This window comes from Electrona antarctica (genome assembly GCF_951216825.1).
Source record: "Electrona antarctica genome assembly, chromosome: 17".
NCBI lineage: Eukaryota > Metazoa > Chordata > Actinopteri > Myctophiformes > Myctophidae > Electrona > Electrona antarctica.
Genome location: NC_136798.1, coordinates 15,355,880 through 15,375,930, shown reverse-complemented (window position 1 = coordinate 15,375,930; position 20,051 = coordinate 15,355,880). Strand labels below are relative to the sequence as shown.

At 42.2% G+C, this 20,051-nt stretch overlaps 2 protein-coding genes across 2 annotated transcripts; one reads left to right on the top strand and one right to left on the bottom strand.

Moving 5' to 3' along the window:
• The first annotated feature begins 3,752 nt into the window (after positions 1–3,752).
• On the top strand, positions 3,753–15,809 carry ttbk2b (tau tubulin kinase 2b). The gene is made up of 15 exons (XM_079526632.1): positions 3,753–4,254; positions 5,003–5,134; positions 5,353–5,500; positions 8,343–8,416; positions 8,515–8,655; positions 9,187–9,291; positions 9,829–9,894; positions 10,016–10,108; positions 10,199–10,324; positions 10,419–10,573; positions 11,121–11,307; positions 12,142–12,356; positions 12,447–12,891; positions 13,783–14,495; positions 14,592–15,809. Exons 2-15 carry the CDS (start codon positions 5,066–5,068, stop codon positions 14,932–14,934), a joined length of 2,880 nt encoding a protein of 959 aa, XP_079382758.1. The 5' UTR covers positions 3,753–4,254; positions 5,003–5,065; the 3' UTR covers positions 14,935–15,809.
• A 1,459-nt stretch (positions 15,810–17,268) lies between these two features.
• Positions 17,269–19,990, bottom strand: churc1 (churchill domain containing 1). The gene is made up of 4 exons (XM_079526671.1): positions 19,743–19,990; positions 19,180–19,315; positions 18,592–18,662; positions 17,269–18,385 (listed from the first exon to the last, which is right to left on the bottom strand). The coding sequence occupies exons 1-4, from the start codon at positions 19,779–19,781 to the stop codon at positions 18,293–18,295; spliced, it is 339 nt and encodes a 112-aa protein (XP_079382797.1). The 5' UTR covers positions 19,782–19,990; the 3' UTR covers positions 17,269–18,292.
• Positions 19,991–20,051: the final 61 nt, after the last annotated feature.

Genomic DNA, 20,051 nt, shown 5'->3' with positions numbered 1-20,051 from the left:
TGAACCCGGTTTGTGCTGAGAATTGTTTTATGTGAATGCAAGAAAACAAAAACACATAACAAAAACAGAGACAATAAAATAAATCCAAAGAAAAACAGAAAAACAGCTTGACAAACTTAAAAAATACAGCATTTTTCAGACAGTACAAGGCAAGGCAGGGAACAGCAGGAGACATGACTCATAATATACAGCAGATATCCAACATTAATAGTTTTATTATTACCATAATAGAGCCTGCCTGCTTGCACAGGGCATACTGTATATTGGATCTTGACCATTGTGAGTACGTGAGACATAATGAGCGTGACACAATCTAAATGTACAAGGAGACCAAATACAACCACCCCAATTCACACACTATACCCAGTGGCATTTTGAGGGGCAGGTGCTCAAGTTAAAAAAAGGGCACCTTGTGTGGCATGTGGAAGCGCCGGCTGCCTTAACAGTGTGTGAGGTTTATAGATTTTGGGGCATAAACAATATATTGAATCCAGAATTGATTGATGTCACCATGGGCGGCCACATACACTACATACACGTACACTCAACTAAACAAAAATAAAATTAATAAACTGTACAAAAAACAAACTTTCAAAAGGGAACATTACTGTCTATGGAGCAAAAGGGAGGGTGCTTTAGCATCTGTGCAGGTCCCTGACTACCATACCGATTGGACAAAATTAAATTTTAATTTAAAAGAAAGTGACATAGTACCGCTTATAACTGATTTTGGGGGCGCCCTCTGGCCTATAGTGGTCAACGCATGTGCCACATATAGGCTCTGGCCTGCATTGTGTGTTTGAGTCCCGTTCATGACGACCTTTGCTGCATGTCTCTCCCCGTTTCTACCTCCTTCACGTGAAACTCAATAAAGGCAGAAAAGCTCAAACAAATACAAATAAACTGATTTTGATACCATAACTAATTTGCACTGATAAAGGAGTGGCATACCAGTTAATAATTAGGCCTATCAGTCAGACCCTTCTTGTAAAAGGATATGTTTGGGAAATGGTTGGCAATAACAATGGTTATAGATATATTGGCTATTTTAGAGTAAAATGTTAATCTTAATTGCTAGTAGTAAACATATTTCTGCCCTGAAAACCTGAAGTGGTAGGTGCATCAACGGTGGTGTTATTTTTGTTAAAATATCAATATAACAATAGAGAACTCATACAGTACAGGATTATGATGAAAGAAATGAGCAGACAAAATTGGAACTTGATATAAAATTGAAGGTGTTAAATGATCTTTGTGGGGGTTTCTCTCCTGATTGGATAAAAATGGTTTACTGATCTGATGGGGAGATCCCATGTTACTGAACAAACCAAACACACAGTTAGCAAATATTACTATCAAAATATAGAGAATGAAAGCTCCCACAAAGCAAAATAAGTGTCGTCGTCCCGATCAGATCAGTTCATGGTTCCTCCCTCCAAGAGTTAGGGGTTAGCCCCCCCCCCCCTTCCCTCCCCCATCATTTTTCTACAGCTGTTTGAATTTCTTCAGGTCACATGTCACTTCAGGAAGAACATCCTGGGCCCTTTTGGTGATGGAGGTGTGATGACGTTCTCACATTTGAGTTCCTGTGATCTTTTACTGTAACTATTTCAAGTCCATGGGGAGTGGGGACAATATAACACCACAGCATGATAGAGTCTTGAATCACTCCATGGTGTTAAATGGGAGACCTACTACAGTGCCCCTGTTACAGGGGCTGGACACAAGTCACACAACCACCATACAGTCTATGCATTGAGCTCCACGTTGGGATGTGACAGTCACAGCGGGCCAGGTGGTCGTCTGTAGGCACACTTAATTTGACAGATAAGTGGATGCTTTTCAATTGTAGGCCATTTCATTCAAGTTATAATTTCATTTTATTTTGGCTACTAATCTATGAGCAATACCAGAGCAGACCAGGAGGATGTGCACTATCTGGCGTTGTCTATAGCTCAGGGGTTCTCAACCTTTTCAGGCTGTGAGTTACGGTGAGTAACCCCCAAAATAATGTGAACTGGGGACCCCCCACCATGACAAACACTTGGAATTGTATAGGAGTTGAAGCATTAGATTAGATAAGTTTGACTTGGTTCCACAGATAAATATTGTGTCCTCTTTCTTATATAATTTTACAATTTGGCCAATGCACTAGTTTAATAGTCAAGTTTGTTGATTACTTTTCAAGGTTCAAGGTTCAAGGTTGTGCTTTATTGTTACATCTTGTGTACAGGTACATAAGAGTAAAACTTATTTTTTGTTTGGCTTCCTTCAGACAATGCAGCAGCAAAAATATAATACGACATCAAAACAGCAAAACACAGCAAACAAAAAAGAATATAGAGTGCAAACAAAAAAGAGCAAAAATATAATACGACATCAAAACAGCAAAACACAGCAAACAAAATAGAATTTAGTGCAAAAAAGAGCAAACAAGTGTAGAAAAAGAGTATCATATGTACATGTGCATGTTTTCCTTGTAGTAGGACAATTATTATTATTATAGTATTCTTTTATTATTATTATTTTTTTTTAACTTCACAGTAGACTATGTTCAATATAAATATACAACAAAAACGTTTTAGAGAGGTGCAATTTGAGCTCAATAGTGCGAGGGCAAAGGGCAAAAGGTGCGGGGCAAAGGTGCGGGGGGGTGCTAGCGTTTTCCTTTTCCCTGATACACTTTGGTTCTTATCAGTTTGTTCATGTATCTGATTGTTCGGGGAAAGAAGCTTTTTTGCAGTCTATTTCCAGTGGCTTTGAGACTGCGAAACCGCTTCCCATGTGGTAGCATCTCAAACAGACTGCGGTTGGGATGACTTGGGTCCTTCATTATTCCTCGAGCTTTGCTGACACAGCGTTCATCGTACAGGGCTTTGATGTAGTAAGTCTTTTTTCTTTCTTTTCTTTCTTTCTTTTTTTGTAGGTATTAATACATTTATTTATTGTTACTTCACTGTCATCTGGGGACCCCACAAAATCATCTGGGGACCCCCCTGGCGCTGGGTGTCCCGACCCCCAGCTTGAGAACCCCATGGTCTAGCTAGCTCTTGTCCATAATCTTAAGAAGCCAGAGCTAGGCTACCTCTAGCTCTGGTCCAAATAGTGTTTGGTTGGTTTTCATCACCAAGTGTCACTAACACGCACGCACGCACGCACACACGCATATTATGGTGATTTTGGGTGTGACAGTACAGTACAGTACAGTACAGTACAGTACAGTAGCCTACAGTAGAGGGAGCTTTGTGTGTCTCTGGCTGTGTCCCTGTGTCCGAGCACGAAAAAAGTGTCACTGTTGTGCAGCACACACACACACACACACACACACACACACACACACACACACACACACACACACACACACACACACACACACACACACACACACACACACACACACACATATTAACTATAGGCCTATATGTGATGATTTCGGGTGTGACAGTACAGTACAGTGACAGTACAGTAGACTCAGTAGAGGGACCCCCTGGGGACCTCCACACGCTAACTGTCATTTCTCGACCGTTTCGGACACGGGGCGGCTCGCCGGAACCCGGGCCGGCACCCTGGGCTCGTTCCTGTGGGTCTGGAAGTTCCGGTGACCCCCTATAGTACATGGAGTTGCACCACTCACTTCACACGGGTGTGATTTTTTTCTTCGTTCTGGCATTGCACTGATAATCCTGTTCACAGAAAATTCATTGCAATGTATGATTATTAGTAGTAGACTACTACTAATAGGCTACTACTACTAGCCTATAGTTACACTTTAAGAAGTATCAGCTCAAATAGCCTCGGACCAGTTGGTGGTGGATGGATTGAGCACTAGAGCACTCCTCCTATTGGCTAATATCTTCATGCAGTACACGACTGACGGAGTGACAAATGAGTGCCACTTTTTATTCTAACCAATGCATGCATTTGCAGTGGTCTGCGGATTTTTGCCAAGGCTGTTCAATAATACCGAAATTGCTTTGGAAGGATGCAGAGGTATGCAGAATCCATCAAGACAAGAGACGCATGCCCTGCACGCAAGTGACGTCATCAATGCTGTTGTGAGCAGCAGGGCATCACATTCACCAATAGTAACTAGCTAGCTTAGCGTTAGCCAGCTATGTACGTCCGCTACAGATATTTAATTTGGGTAATAGACAGTCGTAGCGGATGATATAACAGACAGTGAAAATGGATACAGTAGCTGCATCTTTTGGATTTGATACACCCCACGTGATTGTAATGGCGCAACCAAGTAAGGTAAGTTGGGTCGGAGGTTAGCTTAGCTTGCTAACAGCAGCAGCAGCAGCCGCATTGAGCATCATCACCATCATCACTATCATCTATAAGTTCTCTGTTCTCCTTCAAACGACTTGTCCATGATACAGTCCACTTATGATGACACCTTCATTGACTTGCCAACCAATAGACTGGATCTTTGAATGCATTGCTGCTGGCAGGGACATAGTGAAAACACAAATAGCTGTCTATCACATATACCCTTGATGATCATGTGCAGCATTCCTGCTGCAGAGTCTGCTTGATTTACGTTGATAGCACACATCATTTTATGCATTATTCCAATTGCACTCCCAAGTATTATGCCTCAACGTTTCATGTGAATTAATATTGGGGTGTAAATGTCATCCTGATCTGATGGCTTCTAAAGCTATTTTTACCTTGTGTGCCTTATACTGTTACTGCATTACTGCAATGTTATGGCCATTGAGGTTTGTTATATTGGTGATAGAGGCTACTTCAATTGCAGGTTTTAGCCTTTTTGTAATACAGAGCTGTAGGCCTACTTACAGACTAATATTTGGAATAAAACAATTGTGTCAATAGTTGTGTCCATGACCATGTAACATGTTAGCATAATATACTATCTAAACAAAAACTGTGCCACTGCCAACATTGCACCTGTGTATATTAAGGGTTTTCTGTGCTTTATGCTATACATAATTAAGCCTAATCATGTGATAACACAGATACTTTTGCCTTGTTTTAGTGAGAGGCCTGCATCACTGATGCTAGGTGCAGGCTCTTGCTGGGAGCACTTAAAGCACTCAGGATGAGTGGGGCTGCAGAGCAGACAGACATCCTGTCAGTGGCAGATGTGGTCAGGGAGAGATGGAAAGTGGTAAGTAAAGCTAGTATTAAAGAAACGCATACATTCACATGAACCTAAAACATTCATTCGACAATCGACATCGTCCAAAGCTTAATTTATACTTAGCCTGTGGATTAACTCTCTCTCTGGTGCAACAAGATATGAATTAACCGCAAGGAGGAGTGCCCCCAAAAACACTCACTGACCCCTTCTCATGTATTCCTCCTGCTCCTCTTATGTTTCTGCAGGTGAAGAAGATCGGTGGGGGTGGGTTCGGTGAGATCTACGAGGTTTTAGACCAGCTAAGCCAAGCCAATGTGGCCTTAAAGGTAGAGTCTGCTCAGCAACCCAAACAGGTCCTGAAGATGGAGGTAGCTGTAATAAAGAAACTCCAGGGTGAGCATAGTGTCCATAGATCGATCTACAAAGCTACACTCAGCAACAAAAGTTTGGAAACTTAACTTTGGTCCATTATTTCTCCACTTTAATAATACCAATTCGTATTGTGTTTTACATCATTGTAATCTGTGATTAGTCACCTTTACAACTAGGTATAGCTTGTAAGGATCGGGCGTTGTGGAATGAGCAACACAGCTAAACGTATGGGTAGCGCCTCCAAATAATTCCAAAATGGCAAGTGGTTGGTATTCACCCGTGCGTGCGTGCACCGTGCCGTACCGTACCTGTTATCCCTTGGTTCGCACAACGATGTTTAAAAGTAGTTGGACCCGTTGGCCGCGTCGTTACCCGTTCGTATGCAGTGCTTGCTGTCTTTGACTTTATTAAGTTTCATCAAAGATGTTTATGCACCAACCTATAGACACGTGGTTCTGTTGGTCACTATAGCATGTACAGCATGTCCAAGCTGATCCCGCAAGTGTTTAATTGGGTTGAGATCTGGACTCACGGCAGGCCATTCCATCCTCTCCACTCCCAAATTCTGGACGTACTCTGCGATGATCCTGGCTCTGTGGGGGCGAGCGTTGTCATCCTGGAGGATGGCATTAGGTGCCAGATTCTGAAGATATGGGATCGCCACTTGCTGTAGAATCTCATCCCCACTGGCGTATTTGAGGCTCCGCAAGCGATGCACTGTGGGGGGGCCTCCAGCAGGGGGGCACCACTCACCCAAAGCTATAGCCTAACTCTGCAATAGATCGTGGTTGGCCACCCATTTTACAGCGGTTTAATAAGCGGCAGGTGGATTTTACCTTTAGGTAGGCTAGAATCGTGTGGGGCGGGGATGCTGCAGATTTATTTATTTATTTCCCCCAGATGGTCTACAATTAGTTACTTATCAGGATTTGACCAATTTATTACCAATCTCGTACACCATTGCTCACGAAAGCAAGATCCTTGACCCAATTATTATAGCCACTGCATATTACCTTTTAATTAAAGTAGTCTGAGGAAAGGGAACGGTTCTGTTCCCCCAACTTCCCCAGACATTGTTTTGGGATATTTTGGCTGAGATGGGTCTTTTTTTCAAATCTCAAGTCAGTGTGGAGATTACCCGGCGGTGTTGCGGCCGATCCCGGCTCATGGCTCTTCACAGATGGGCCGACGGCACACAGACAGTGTTGCTGCGGTGGTGTGAATGAACCGTGCGGTCACTGGTGCTGCTGACAAGCCGACTCACAGCTTCTTCTGAATTACTTTATCTTTGCCTTGAAAAAGACCGTAGGGCGTAGGCTATATCCATTTAGCTTTTTGCTGTTTTCCAAAACAAACCAGCTTGCGCTACTGTTTGCTACAAAGCGACTGGAAGTACGAGGTTTACAGACATACCAAGTAGCCAATCATATGCTGATCCGGCTGGTTGCTGTGCCTACCCGATCAATTTACAATTTAGGCATTTAGCAGATGCTCTTAATCCAGAGCGATTTACATTAAGCAAGAACAAAAAAGCATGGGAATAGATCACATATATAAAAAGCATTTATCATGAAACATGCGTAAACTAAGAACGTGACAGTGGAATATCTATATAATGAAACTATACATATATACTATACTATGCTATACATATGTACTGACGTGCTATGACTACATACAATGCAATTATAGTGCTGTCTACATAACATGCTATAAGTCTGTATCAAATGCTATCTAAGTCTACAAAAATGCTATCTAAGGGGGTAGGGTAAGTGCTATGGGCCATGATGGAGTCTGAAAAGGTGGGTTTTCAGACTACGGCGGAAGATTGGGAGTGATGCTGCAGTTCTGACTGCAACAGGAAGTGCATTCCACAGTTTTGGAGCCAGAAGGGAGAGGAGTTTGGGACGTGTGGAGCATTGTCCCGGCCTTTTTAGTGAGGGTACTTCCAGCTTCCCTGCGTTGGCTGATCTGAGTGCGCGGGAGGGTTTATAGGGTTCAATCATGGATCAGCGATCACCAGGGGGCAGCGACAACACACACACACACACAATAGCCTTCTATATAATGCTGCAATATATTATATATAGCATCATTTTTGGGAAGGCTAAGCCTTGCCTAGCCTTACATACCCGCCGCCTATGGCGGTGTTGCCGTCTGTGGGAGTGGGAGGTCCATGTGCTTCAATGTTTACATCTGGATTGGCGGCAGAGCAATGCTGAATGGGCTATTTTCCAAATTGCCAGAAGATGGTAAGTCTTCCGTGATTAAATACACTGTGGTAAAAGGGCCCCACCCTTATCCTTGCAGGGGGCCCTCTGGATTTTCAGAAACGCCACTGCTCATCCCGATATCTCACTGCATTGAGATTGACTTCAATGATGACAAGTTCTATCTTGCCTGTGAGAGAGATACTGCCCCATACCATACCAAGCTGTTGTGGCTGCGTATGGATTTTTCAGACGCTACTGAGTTCCCTAACAATGAGTGTAAAATTAATTAAGTGTAAAAATGGCCAATACCGGTATGTGTTGTTTTTTTCCCTTATTACTGTGTGAGAGTGCAATCATCCAATCCTTTAAGCAACTCAAAGCAAGGGTGAATACCAACCACTTGCCATTTTTGGCAATTTCTTTGGAGGCGCTACCCACATGTGTTGCTCATTCCACGAAGACCCAATCCTTAAAAGCTATTGTTGTAAAGGTGAATAATCACCGATTAAAATGATGTAAAATACAATACAGATTGGTATTATTAAATTGGAGAAATAATGGACCAATGTTACGTTTCCAAACTTTTGTTGCCGAGTTTAGATGCCTCCTTGGCCAGAGTATTCACAGCTCGTCATACATCTCTTCCTTAGGTAAAGACCATGTGTGCCGTTTTGTGGGCTGTGGCCGAAATGATCGCTTCAATTATGTAGTCATGGAACTCCAGGTAGGCTCTTCTGGCATGGTATTCAGCTCATTTTTTGATCGCATATCGTTTTATGTCAAAAATGACTAATATGTTAACACTGTTTTCCACATATGTAGGGGAGGAATCTAGCAGACTTACGCAGAACCATGACACGTGGCACATTTTCTACCTCCACCACCCTGAGGCTTGGCAGACAGATTCTGGAGGCTATTGAAAGTATCCATTCTGTTGGCTTCTTGCATCGTGACATCAAACCCGTAAGTTGGCCTGCTGTTTAGAATCAGAATAACAAAGGAAATGGGCACAGATGGGGAATGACTTTGCTGAATTTGTATGCCGTTATGAATATTATTTGTCATTGTCACAAAGTGAGTATCTGTTTCTCTCTCTCTCTCTCTCTCTCACACACACACACACACACACACACACACACATACACACACACTCATGGATTAAACTTCGAAGTCGCCATGGCCCACGACTGATTTCAGTCAGTACTGTGGAAACATGTTGCAAAGCGAATCTACAAACTCTCGACGCATTGAGAGCTTAAACTTGATCTTTATTCAAGCTCTCAATCAAGCTTGATTGTTTTATACTAAAACATCACAATTGTACATATTGTGTTAATTGTTTAGGAGGGGCCGCCTTTCACACTGTTAGTATGTTACAAACATTTTTAGTCGTGAGATTTAATTTGGCTTAGTTTAATCCATGCTTACTGTAGTTGTACGATGTGTCAATCATTGAAAATAACGTATGTACATCTGTGTCTTTAAATCTTCCAGTCTAACTTTGCCATGGGCCGACTAGCCAGCACATGCAGATGCTGCTATATGCTTGATTTTGGTCTGGCCCGTCAGTTCACCAACTCCTGCCAGGAAGTCCGTCCAGTAAGTATTTGGGATTGTCCCTACTTAAACTGCACTTTGTATTTATAGGTTTGGTCTTGTTACCAAGGTGGCCATCAATATTTTGAGCGGCCAAACAGCATTGGCCTGGTAATTGAGCAGTGCAAAATAGGGCCCTGGGGCTTTGTCTGCATTACTACACAAATATAGTAATGCAAATAGCAATCCATTAATAAAAATCCAAGTTCAAAACAAAGTGATGGACATTGGACAGGGACTCAGGGAGAACGTATTATATTTTGTTGCATGTAGAAATCCTTCATAGTGACTTAAAGTTTAAAAGAATTATGGTAGATTTGCACCTTATATTGTTGCTATGTTGTTCATCTTTGCCTTATGATATGTTCTTCAGAACATCTGAATATCACAGAGTCGCGATGCCATGGTGTAGGTTCTGGCATTTACTGTTTTGGGTACAGCTTAGTCCCGTAACACAAACTTATCTTCGTAAATAGTTTCATCTTTTCTTTTAAGCATTATTATTTTTCTTTGGCTCATAATGTCCCTCTTCCATTGTAGCCTCGTCCTGTGGCAGGATTCAGAGGCACTGTGAGATATGCTTCTGTCAATGCACATAAAAATAAGGTGAGTTTAATTTGGACCAAATCAATATGCTGCTTTGCGGTCTTTACAATTGTGCTATCTCATGCCTGTTCTCAATTGTAGCACTTTCGCGCTACTTACCCTGGTGTGTCTGAATCTGTAGGAAATGGGTCGACATGATGACCTCTGGTCTCTCTTTTACATGCTGGTTGAGTTCATGGTTGGACAGCTTCCCTGGAGGAAGGTTAAAGACAAAGTATGTTGTTCTTTGGCTTCATCATCTAAAAATGTCGAGAGTCACAGTAATGTGTGTCTGATGAAATTCTCTTTTTTCCCCCTCTCGTAGGAGCAGGTAGGAAATCTCAAAGAGACATATGACCACCGACTTATGCTTAAACACCTTCCCTCTGAGTTCAGTCACTTCTTGGATCACATCTTGACTTTGGACTACTTCACTAAACCGGACTATCAGGTAGACCACCACTTTCATCCCACACATACTGTATGTACTGTATCTTGTGTTTTCCCCCCCAGATTAATGCAGATGTGTTTTGGCTTCTCGGCAGCTCCTGATGACAGTGTTTGAAAATGCTATGAAGAGCCACAACGTGTTGGAGAATGACCCATATGACTGGGAGAAATGCGGCACAGAAGATATGCTGACCATCAGTGGCTCAGCGATCACTCAGCAACTGACCCGCCTAACACCAGCCTACATGGGGTAACTGTGGCTATAAACAGCTCTGTGATGTCTCTATTGTGTCATATACTATGCCATGTTTAGCTTACATGATAACAACTCACCATACAGTATACATTACTAAACATTACTTCCAACCATCTTCCAAAACATACTGTGGTTTGTTTGGTCTTCAAGGAATGTTTTTAGATTGTATTGTTCCATTGTTTTATCAATGATAACTTAAGTTATCATAAAATCTATGTGCTACACAGTTTTGCTAAGCTAACATTTTCTTGCTGTAATTATTCAGGTACAAGTTCGTGTTCATGACTTTGTACAAAATATTACTGAACATCCATGACCTCTAAATATTAAGCAGTTAAAGACAACTCTTTGTCATTGCCATTTGTTTTGCCTAGGTCAAAGTTCAATCTGCTTTGGTAGATCCAAGTGTCAGTAGTACAGTACATGGCTTTTTTCTTTTTGGCAGAGATCCTCTTGAGGAATGGTTGCTCCACTTTGCATTGGGAGAGTAGCAGACAAAGTGACCTTCCCCTCTCCTGTTTCTCTTCTCCTCTTCCTCCAGCATGGCCAACGCCTCGATGCTGCCGGGTGGTGAGCTGCAGCGTGAGAACACAGAGGACGTCCTGCAAGGAGAGCGCCTTAGTGATGCCGACAACTGTCCCCCCATCCCCACACCCACAACGCCAGGGGCCGATGTGTGGGAGGAGATGGACCGCAACCGTAACCAGAAGCAGCCAGTCGTCAGGAAGGTCAGTAGGGGGGTGATCTAGAGTTGTATGAAAACATTCTTTCTTATTTATCACACTTTCTGTGCAAGTGGTCTTAATGCCCCCCTCCAGCCAATTTCCCCCCCCTCATCCTCTTTCACCAAACCTTCTTTCTCTGGCTTGAACTTGAAATTAATTATGTTGTGGCAGCCTTAGCAAAACTGGCAGACTAGCGAAGTCAATCTACAAAGGTGTTGAAAAGTGTACTTGCAAATGTTTCCACATCTTTTCTTTTGTTTGTTAACATCTAGGAACGTGTGTATTATGCTGACCTGGCTTTTACGTACTTATTCTTTGTGCAAAATCAATTACAGTTGTTCCAAACCTCAAGTTTACAATTACAACGAAATGTTTGTCGATATTATAATCTTCTAAGATAAGCTTCTGATTAACCATTCAGTCTTCTTGTTGTCAGTTTTAACGGCATTACTAATTTCTTGCCATGCTATTTACACTTCTATTCTGAAATTGTATTTTTTCAGCCTCTCAGAAATAAAACTTGAAAAGCCTTGAAGAGCTTATTTGCATGCCTTTTATTCTGGTGAATGGTGTCCACCTATGCAAGTCATCATGAACATGCACATTCATCCAATTTAGGAACAATCAGCATTCGTCATCTTACTCATCTAGTACGTCTAGTACAAAATCAAGGGATCTCTGCATGTTTTGTGTATTCCATGTTGGATTTTCGGCTCACAGGTTGGCATAGTAAAATATGAACATGAAACATGAAATAGCTGAATGTCGCAAAACAGGTTATCCTATCTGTGGTTCTGTGGTGCAGAGTGTAGTGGTTAATCCATCCATTCTACTCAGGTGGTGAGTGAGGACGAGCACAGTCAGAATCAGGGAAACCAGAGTCCCAACACCGGCTCTGTGCAGAGTTCCCCCAGACGGGTACGTTCTGAGACAATGTTCTTGGACCGGGCTGCCCCGTTGCTGCGCAGGATGAGACACAGTCAGAGCTTGGCGTTTGAGAAGAAGCTGGCGCCGGAACCCAAGCCCACCATCGAGCGCTTCTTGGAGGCCTAGTGAGTTTTTCTGTTTAGAAATTTGTAGGCATGTGTAAATAAATGATAAATGTGAGGCTAAAACTCACCCCAAACACACTCTCTTCTCAGCCTTAAGCAGCACCCCGTCCTCTCCCAGGTGGGGGAGAAATCCCTTCCTGAGAGGCGACCCGGTGACCAGACGCCCATCCGCGATGAGGAGCACACAGCCGCAGCAACCCCTGACCAGGAGGATTGCGCGGCAAGTAGTGGCTTTGTTGCTGTGAACCTCAGTCCGGTGCCACGGGAGGGAGACTCCCAAGAGTGGGTGATGTTGGAGTTGGAGCCAGGCAGCAGCTCTGGAGCTACCAAGCCTCCAGCAGAAACCCATTGTCAGGTCAAGGCAGACGCTGGGGTCCACTCCTCTGAACCAGAGAACGGCCAACCCACATCAGTTCCCAGCAGCCCTGTTCTGTCACACATGGCCTTGCCCGGCACATGGCTACTGGGACACAGGAGGCTACCAGGGATAATGGGACAGATGCCCTCAGTCCTTCAAATGAGCAGAATGGAACAGGTATGTTGTGGAACTTAAACACACACAAAGTACAAGAGTTTTGTTTCTAAATGAATTAACCACTTGAACCCTGGCATCCCAGTTTTCATTATAGGCAACAAAAAATATTGGAAAATAATGACCTATCTACAGTATAATAGCACAACAGATGTTAAAAGGATGTACATAAGACATTTTGTCTAAATAATATACTGCGTCTAGGGTATATTTTAGATGTAAAATACACTTCTAGTTTAATTAAAATGCTGTAATGCTGTCAATTACTGATTCATTGAATATAGCTAATATAATAAATCATATACATATTATCATCTGGGCATTTTCATTGCCTACGTCTCGGCCTTGCTTGACATTGGAGAGCAATAGCGAATGTCAGGCAAGAAAATAGCATTTGATCATCACTAAGCAAATTGGTACTTTAACATTACTGTCAACAATAATAAACAAAGTGATAGTCCTACTAGGATGTCCCAACAGTTGTGGGGAGAGAATTGGTTAAAAGCATGGGTGGCCTGGCCTGGGCCGCTGGCGTAGCGGTCCGGGCACCTTTGCTCTGTGTTTTGCTTCCTTTGCACCAGGATAAACTCGAGTGTCTCCTCAGCCGATACTTTTACCAAACAATCTGCAGTCTTGAATCTTACTGCAGATGTTCTTGGTGGTCATGTTTCGACAGCAATGCTGCTCACAGTACCAGTTCAGCCTGCGCTCAGTGATCAGCTGCACCTACAGTACCTAGGGAAGATATTGCAGCTGACCCTTCATTATTCTATGGTTATCGCCATATCTTTTCATTTTATCACCTGCTCATCCAAGGCAAATAAAGACTGTAAGGCACTGTATGTGATCAAAAATATCAAATATAGTTAGAATAACGCTGTCCTCTCTCCACAGTCCTTCAGCTGTGGTGCACAGCTGAAGTCCCCAGTGCAAGAAAGGAGTGAGGCGATACCATTAGAGCCCCCATCCACCAAAGCAGATGAAACCCCCAAAGAAATCATGAAGGAAGAAGAGAAGCTGGGGTTAGCTCCCAGTCCAGTGCCAAACCTGCTCAAATGCCATTTTGCTCATCTGACCAACGATGGAGACCCAGAGAGTGATTCTGGATTGCCTGACCGTTCCTCTGAGCCCAACCAACAGCCTCAGGCAGACTCGGCCGGAGGTGCAGTGGAGAGCATTGGCACAGTTTCCTCCTCCCCACCTCCACCTCTGCTTAGACAAATAGACTGTCCCTCCTCCCCAAGGATTAGCCGGATCCCTGTGCGTGACTCCGCCTCTCAATTGGACTCTCCCACCAAGGAGGTCACCGTGGAAAGACGTCACCGCTGGAGCAGTCCAGTCCCTGGCACCCCCACCCACTCACCCTGTCCATCTCTCTCCTGTGACAATCTGCCCAGCGCTATGCCCAGGGACAGGTTCTTGTCAGAACGAGGCTCCAAGTCTGACTGGCTCGGAGAAGACCCTCTCTCTCTGTCTTCCTCATCTGGTAGTAAGAGCAAGATTCCACGTCCCGTGAACAGCCCTTTCGCACCCGAGCAGTTGACTAGCAGATTTCTGCCTCGACCACCCCCTGGGAAGCCACCCACACGGGCGGTTATTGACAATAGGTATGATTTGTGTGCACTAGTAACGTTGCAAAGTAAATATCAAGAGTTGAGAGATCAATGTTTTAACTACAGAATCGCATGTTTTTTTTTTTCCAGGCGCCGGCGGTTTAGAGTGCGTGCTAGTAGCACCAGCGACGCAGACTTCCTGGCCAGCCTGACCCAGCTGATGCAGGACCGTGGAGGTATGCTCTTCAGCCCCCCTCCTCGACCCCGCAGCACTTCCTCGTCCCTGCAGCGCTCACAGAGCTCCTCCCCCTCTCGGCAGGAGCACCGCGAGGGAGCGTTCCTGGTACGTAGCCGCTCTCCGTCCAGCTTGTCTGGGTCCCCCCCTCCACGGCATGCCCACACGCAAGACAGGCCTCAGTGGGTGTCAGGACATGGCACCGGCGGGAGGGGAGCCGGAGCCGAGGGCAAAGGGTGTGGTAAAGTGAGTCGATGACTGTAATGATTCAAGCCCGTAGTGGTTTTAACTGTGTACAGAGGCTGTATCATGTCCAATCTTAAGCTGAAAGCATGTGTAAATATGGTATTTACTCAAGGGAATGTACATGTAATGTAAAATGTATGATAAAATGTATTTATTTATTTATTTATTCATTTGTTGGATGTGTCTCTCAAATTACTTGACGATGTGGCTTGATACCTGTGGTCAAAACAGGGAGGTTTTGAAGCCTTGAGATTGCCAACTCTTACCATATCTTCCCTTAACCTCTTCTCTTAACAGTCCATATAGGCCTATAATGAGACCAAAAACATGATGTACTATATAATACTTGAGGGATGTAAAGAAAGTGAATAAATGTAGATATATAGTATAAATAGTATGAAATCACACTACAATTTAGTCTTAGTGTACCAACATCACTGTTAATTAATATACAGGACCAGGGCATGCAGTCCCTCATTGTCCTCATCATTATACATCGAAAAACGACTAGAAACTATGTTAAGATGAATCACTTGTTTTAGCATATCCACATTGTATTAGTCTGCTTTTCTTTGCTAGAATAGATTCTGTCATGCAAAGTGTTGGAATGTAAATGCACAAACACGTAAGTATTGTAAAAGTGCACGAATATCATTGGTTATCATTGCAAATTACTTTTGTTGTAACCGTTTTGTTTTTTTTATTCATTTGTACAGTCTGCTAAAACAAATCTGTATTTTTATTGAACTGGTTCTGATAAAATACACTATCATGTAGACGAGCACAATTGTGGTCCATTATTGTTTTATGTATTGAATATTCTCAAAATGGACAAATGTTTCCGTTTGTAATGGTGCATTTACTGTATATAAATCGCTTCCCACTTCTGTGCTGCATACGGAACTTGCCTATATCTTCGCCTATATTCCTGCAGCAATGCGGGCGTGCCATTAATGACAGTAAAGCACACCCTCTCGTCTCGTGTAATATTGCTTAATTATATGCACCCATTCATTCACACACCAGTGGAGGTTGTTCATCAGGAGCTGTTAAGGGGTTAAGTATCGTGCTCAAGGACACTTGCAGCCAGGAGGAGCTGGGGATTAAACTGGGAACCTTCCGGTTCCAAGAAGGCCACTTAACTTCCTGTGCCACTGCCACCCCTGAGTCGTTCATTATAGGGCTGAATGATATCTGGCATGTTTTATTTCACTTTAAAATATACTAGGGTGATGTCAGTTGGAAATGCACTGCAATATCTGTTGTACCCATTGATTAGAGTACTTTCTGCAGTACCTATTATGTTATAAATACATGTCATATTGATGATATCAGGGATCTCCATACAGTATATGGCCATAAAAGGGATACAGATAGATTTGTGGATTTATAGATACAGTATATCTTCACATTATATATTCAACTTAATCGCTGATCCAACCGACTTGGCAATGCACTCCCTTGGGCCCTCTGTGATACACATGCCAAGAGAACATGACGGTTCTTGTGTGGGGGGTGACACACAGATACTGTGGATTTATACATAAAGATATATTACATTAAGTAGTAAACAAGGTCTGAAAAAATACCTCATATACAATTTTAAAGTTTAGTTTGCCTAAAAACAATTTCCATTAATAAACAAATACAGGGTGTATCGTTTCATTCAGTTTTACTGTGGAAGTCAGACACATTGTAAGTAACTCATAATTACATCATAATTATACAGGCTTATGTATTTCCATATTTCCTGAACCCCGCAAGCTTTGGGGCGGTCACAATTTTCCCGATCCGATCACGTGATTGGAAATCAGGGCCAATCACGTCATTTTAAAACAATCGGAAATGGATCAGGAGCAAAAAAACATGACCTTGTATCCATATCATATTAGACTGGATATTGTCCTATTGTGATATGGCATAAGTGTTCTATAAAAATATAGGATTGGGAAAATGTAATGATCGGAATTGGATTGGGAGTAAAAAAAAAGTGATCGGGACATCCCTCCCTATGCCAAGACGTCTGACGCATCAATTTCCCATGTTTTCCAATGTTCCCAGACATGTTTTTAGAACACAATACAATACTGTTGGTATGGCTATACATTCAGATACTTGAATGTGTGCTATATTATCACTTTACCCAAATACAGCTCAAGTGGAGTTAGGATGTTTTTGACAATTTTAGTGTGGAGACTTTTTCCATCTGTCTTCGTCATTCTGATGGAAAAACATCTCCAAAGTTGGAGTTAGGTGGTTAGACTGACAGTTTGAGTATCCAATGGAGTTAGATTTAGTCACATTTCATTGGTTCAATATTTGTAAAAACCCACACAGACGTAAAACAAGTGTTCAATAGCACTGATTTATTAAAATAATAAAAAAGTTAAAATGGTTTCTGCCCAACAGTGACAATATTCTTAAACCACTCCAAAAGCATGTATTTACCCAGAGAACAATACTGTCATAATCTTAAAAACAAATATAAAGTATGTAAGTATATGATAGCAACATAGCTCTCTACCTTCATGGTAGCATCATGACCTAATTGTTAAACTGTCTACGTGTCATCTAGTCAATCTCTGTTAACATGTCTAATTGTCTATTATATATTATTGACAATATATTGTATATAACAACCAGTGGCATGGGGTGATATGCTCGGTCTGATCACTTTGCCAGCTCTGTGAAGAACAGTAATGTATAAACAACTATGGGATTCTGACACAGGTCAGGAAACTGGGGGGAAAAATGACAGAAAACAAATATATTGTTTAACAATATTAGAGCTGCAGATTATTATCTATATGCACTGAATCTGTGATAAATGTAGATAAAATGATGGTAAAATAAGGAAATAATATACAAAATGAATACAGCTTGAGGTTGCTTAATATGTTTAACCAGATGTAACTAATTATTATTACTACGGCTGAATTTGATAAACTTTTTGGTTGACTGATTAATTATTAGATTAATCGTTAGACTCAAAATATTCACATTAGATGTATTTTCTCCTGATGTAATTAATGTCACAAATTATAATGCGTTGTTGACTATATATTTGACCTGTATCCTAATGTGTTCTATTTGATGGGCACGCTGTTGTCATGCAGGCAGACGATGGGATATCTCTGCCTACTGGTCTGGGTAAATCTAAATTCAATGTATGGACTCGAACAGCAGCAAGAATGGCCACTAACAAACCTACGCCCCATGCTTTGAAACCCCATCCTGATACCATCCCATATGAAGGACCTAAAATCTTTGCATTGGTCCTGCCATGCTATTATTATTATTATATTTCACTGTTTCCATCTAGTTTTATTCCATTCATTGAATGTAGATGTCCCCAGACATATCAGTAGTTCTAAAAGAGAGGGGCGGACTGCCTGGGGTCATCTGGCAACACGCTGATGGAGTCCTCTGCCTTTCCACACAGCATGCACAGCATTGTGTACTCCTGGACAATGTAAACAATACAATTACATACATGAGACATCCAACCAATATAGCAGAAAGCAGGGTGAAACATAATGTGCATTGCACCAAATGTGACCAACATAATCATAATATTAGTAGTTCTAGGTAGGCATTATCTGAGTATATTCCATTCAATTATGGCACATCAAAAGAAGCATCCCCCGACTTACGTAGATGATTCCTCACCTGGTATTCATCGACAACAGAAAACGTGTACTCATGCCTGGCAATGACATGGTCACAGTTTTTACACACATCTGCAAGGTAAAAATGACAGAATTAGCTTGATATGTGCAATGTGAAGATTTTTTCAATGGAAACCTGGGTGGAAAGTCATCAACACCATACCAAACACAGCCACGTTCTTTTTTTCAAAACTATTTTGGTCCTATATGACAGTGGCTCTAAACTGAATAGGACCCCCAGTTTAATATTGACAAACTTGCTCCTGTGGGGTTAATTCAGTTTCAGCTCATCGCTGAAGCAGTTACAGGTTAGGTTTTTTGATGAATTGAACATGGTGGACCCTGTTGTAAACAAGTGTAATGCTTAATTGGGTCGTCCACTCACAGTTAACAGCCTTTGTATTGAGTTTGTGCTTGAAATGTACTGTAATTCTGCAAACTGTTAATACAATTTTCAATCAATCAATCAATCAGGTGTCTTGCTCAAGGACACTTCAACCAGTCATAGGCCTGGAATCATATCTGGGACCAATGGGGAGACAGTGGGAACTGAGTGGATATGGTACAACAAAAAATAATTCAGATTTACGGTCATATGTCACAATCTCCTCTCCATCCTCATCCTCTGTAGACTTATTACTGATCAGCAGGAAGTCCCTTTGATGACAGTTGGCACAGCACAGGTAATTCATTAGGTAGGCTCCATTTTCCAAACAGATGTTCCCCTAAAGGAGTCAATGATTTGAGATTCAGATCACAAATGTGGCACTCCATTGTCAGACCGTTGACATTGTTGTCATAATGTCAATCATGTGATACCTTTGTTACATAAATTACAGTATTTGTGATTGATTGAATACTTTTATTAACAGTTTGCAAGGACAGGCACAGTGAAGTACAATACAAGGTCTGCTAAAAGGATGGAACCAGAAAAGCATTTTGGCTTTTTTCCATTGGTGTCCCGACCTTTATACTCAATTCATCTAAAACATTGGTTAGGATTACTTTTGGGTAAGTTGTTGAAATGTTGAATACATGAGCATACTAGTACTACTACTACCCCTTTCGGAACCAATAGAATCCCAATGGGCTGTACAGTACTACTATAAGAATGCTACAGTCAAAATAAAGAAAGTATATGGTCATACTTACTCTGTTTGGATATTCCTTTTGTACACAGCCGGTGCACATGTTGATTCTTTTCAGTGATCAAACGATGCACGCATCAGCAGTTCAACCTAACCCTGGGCTGGTGGACAATAATAGAGAGAGATTAGATTATTTGAACCGCTTTAAACAAGTCGTACATTTCTATTCGTTCTATTCTAGTTCCACTTCCGCAGCAGACGTAGTCACGCAGACGGTGGTGCGCGTGCGTGTCGAGAGTCTCTGGTGCGCGCGTTGTAGAGCTCTACAACACGCGATCGGCGGATATACATATACCGGTATCTATGGTTATTA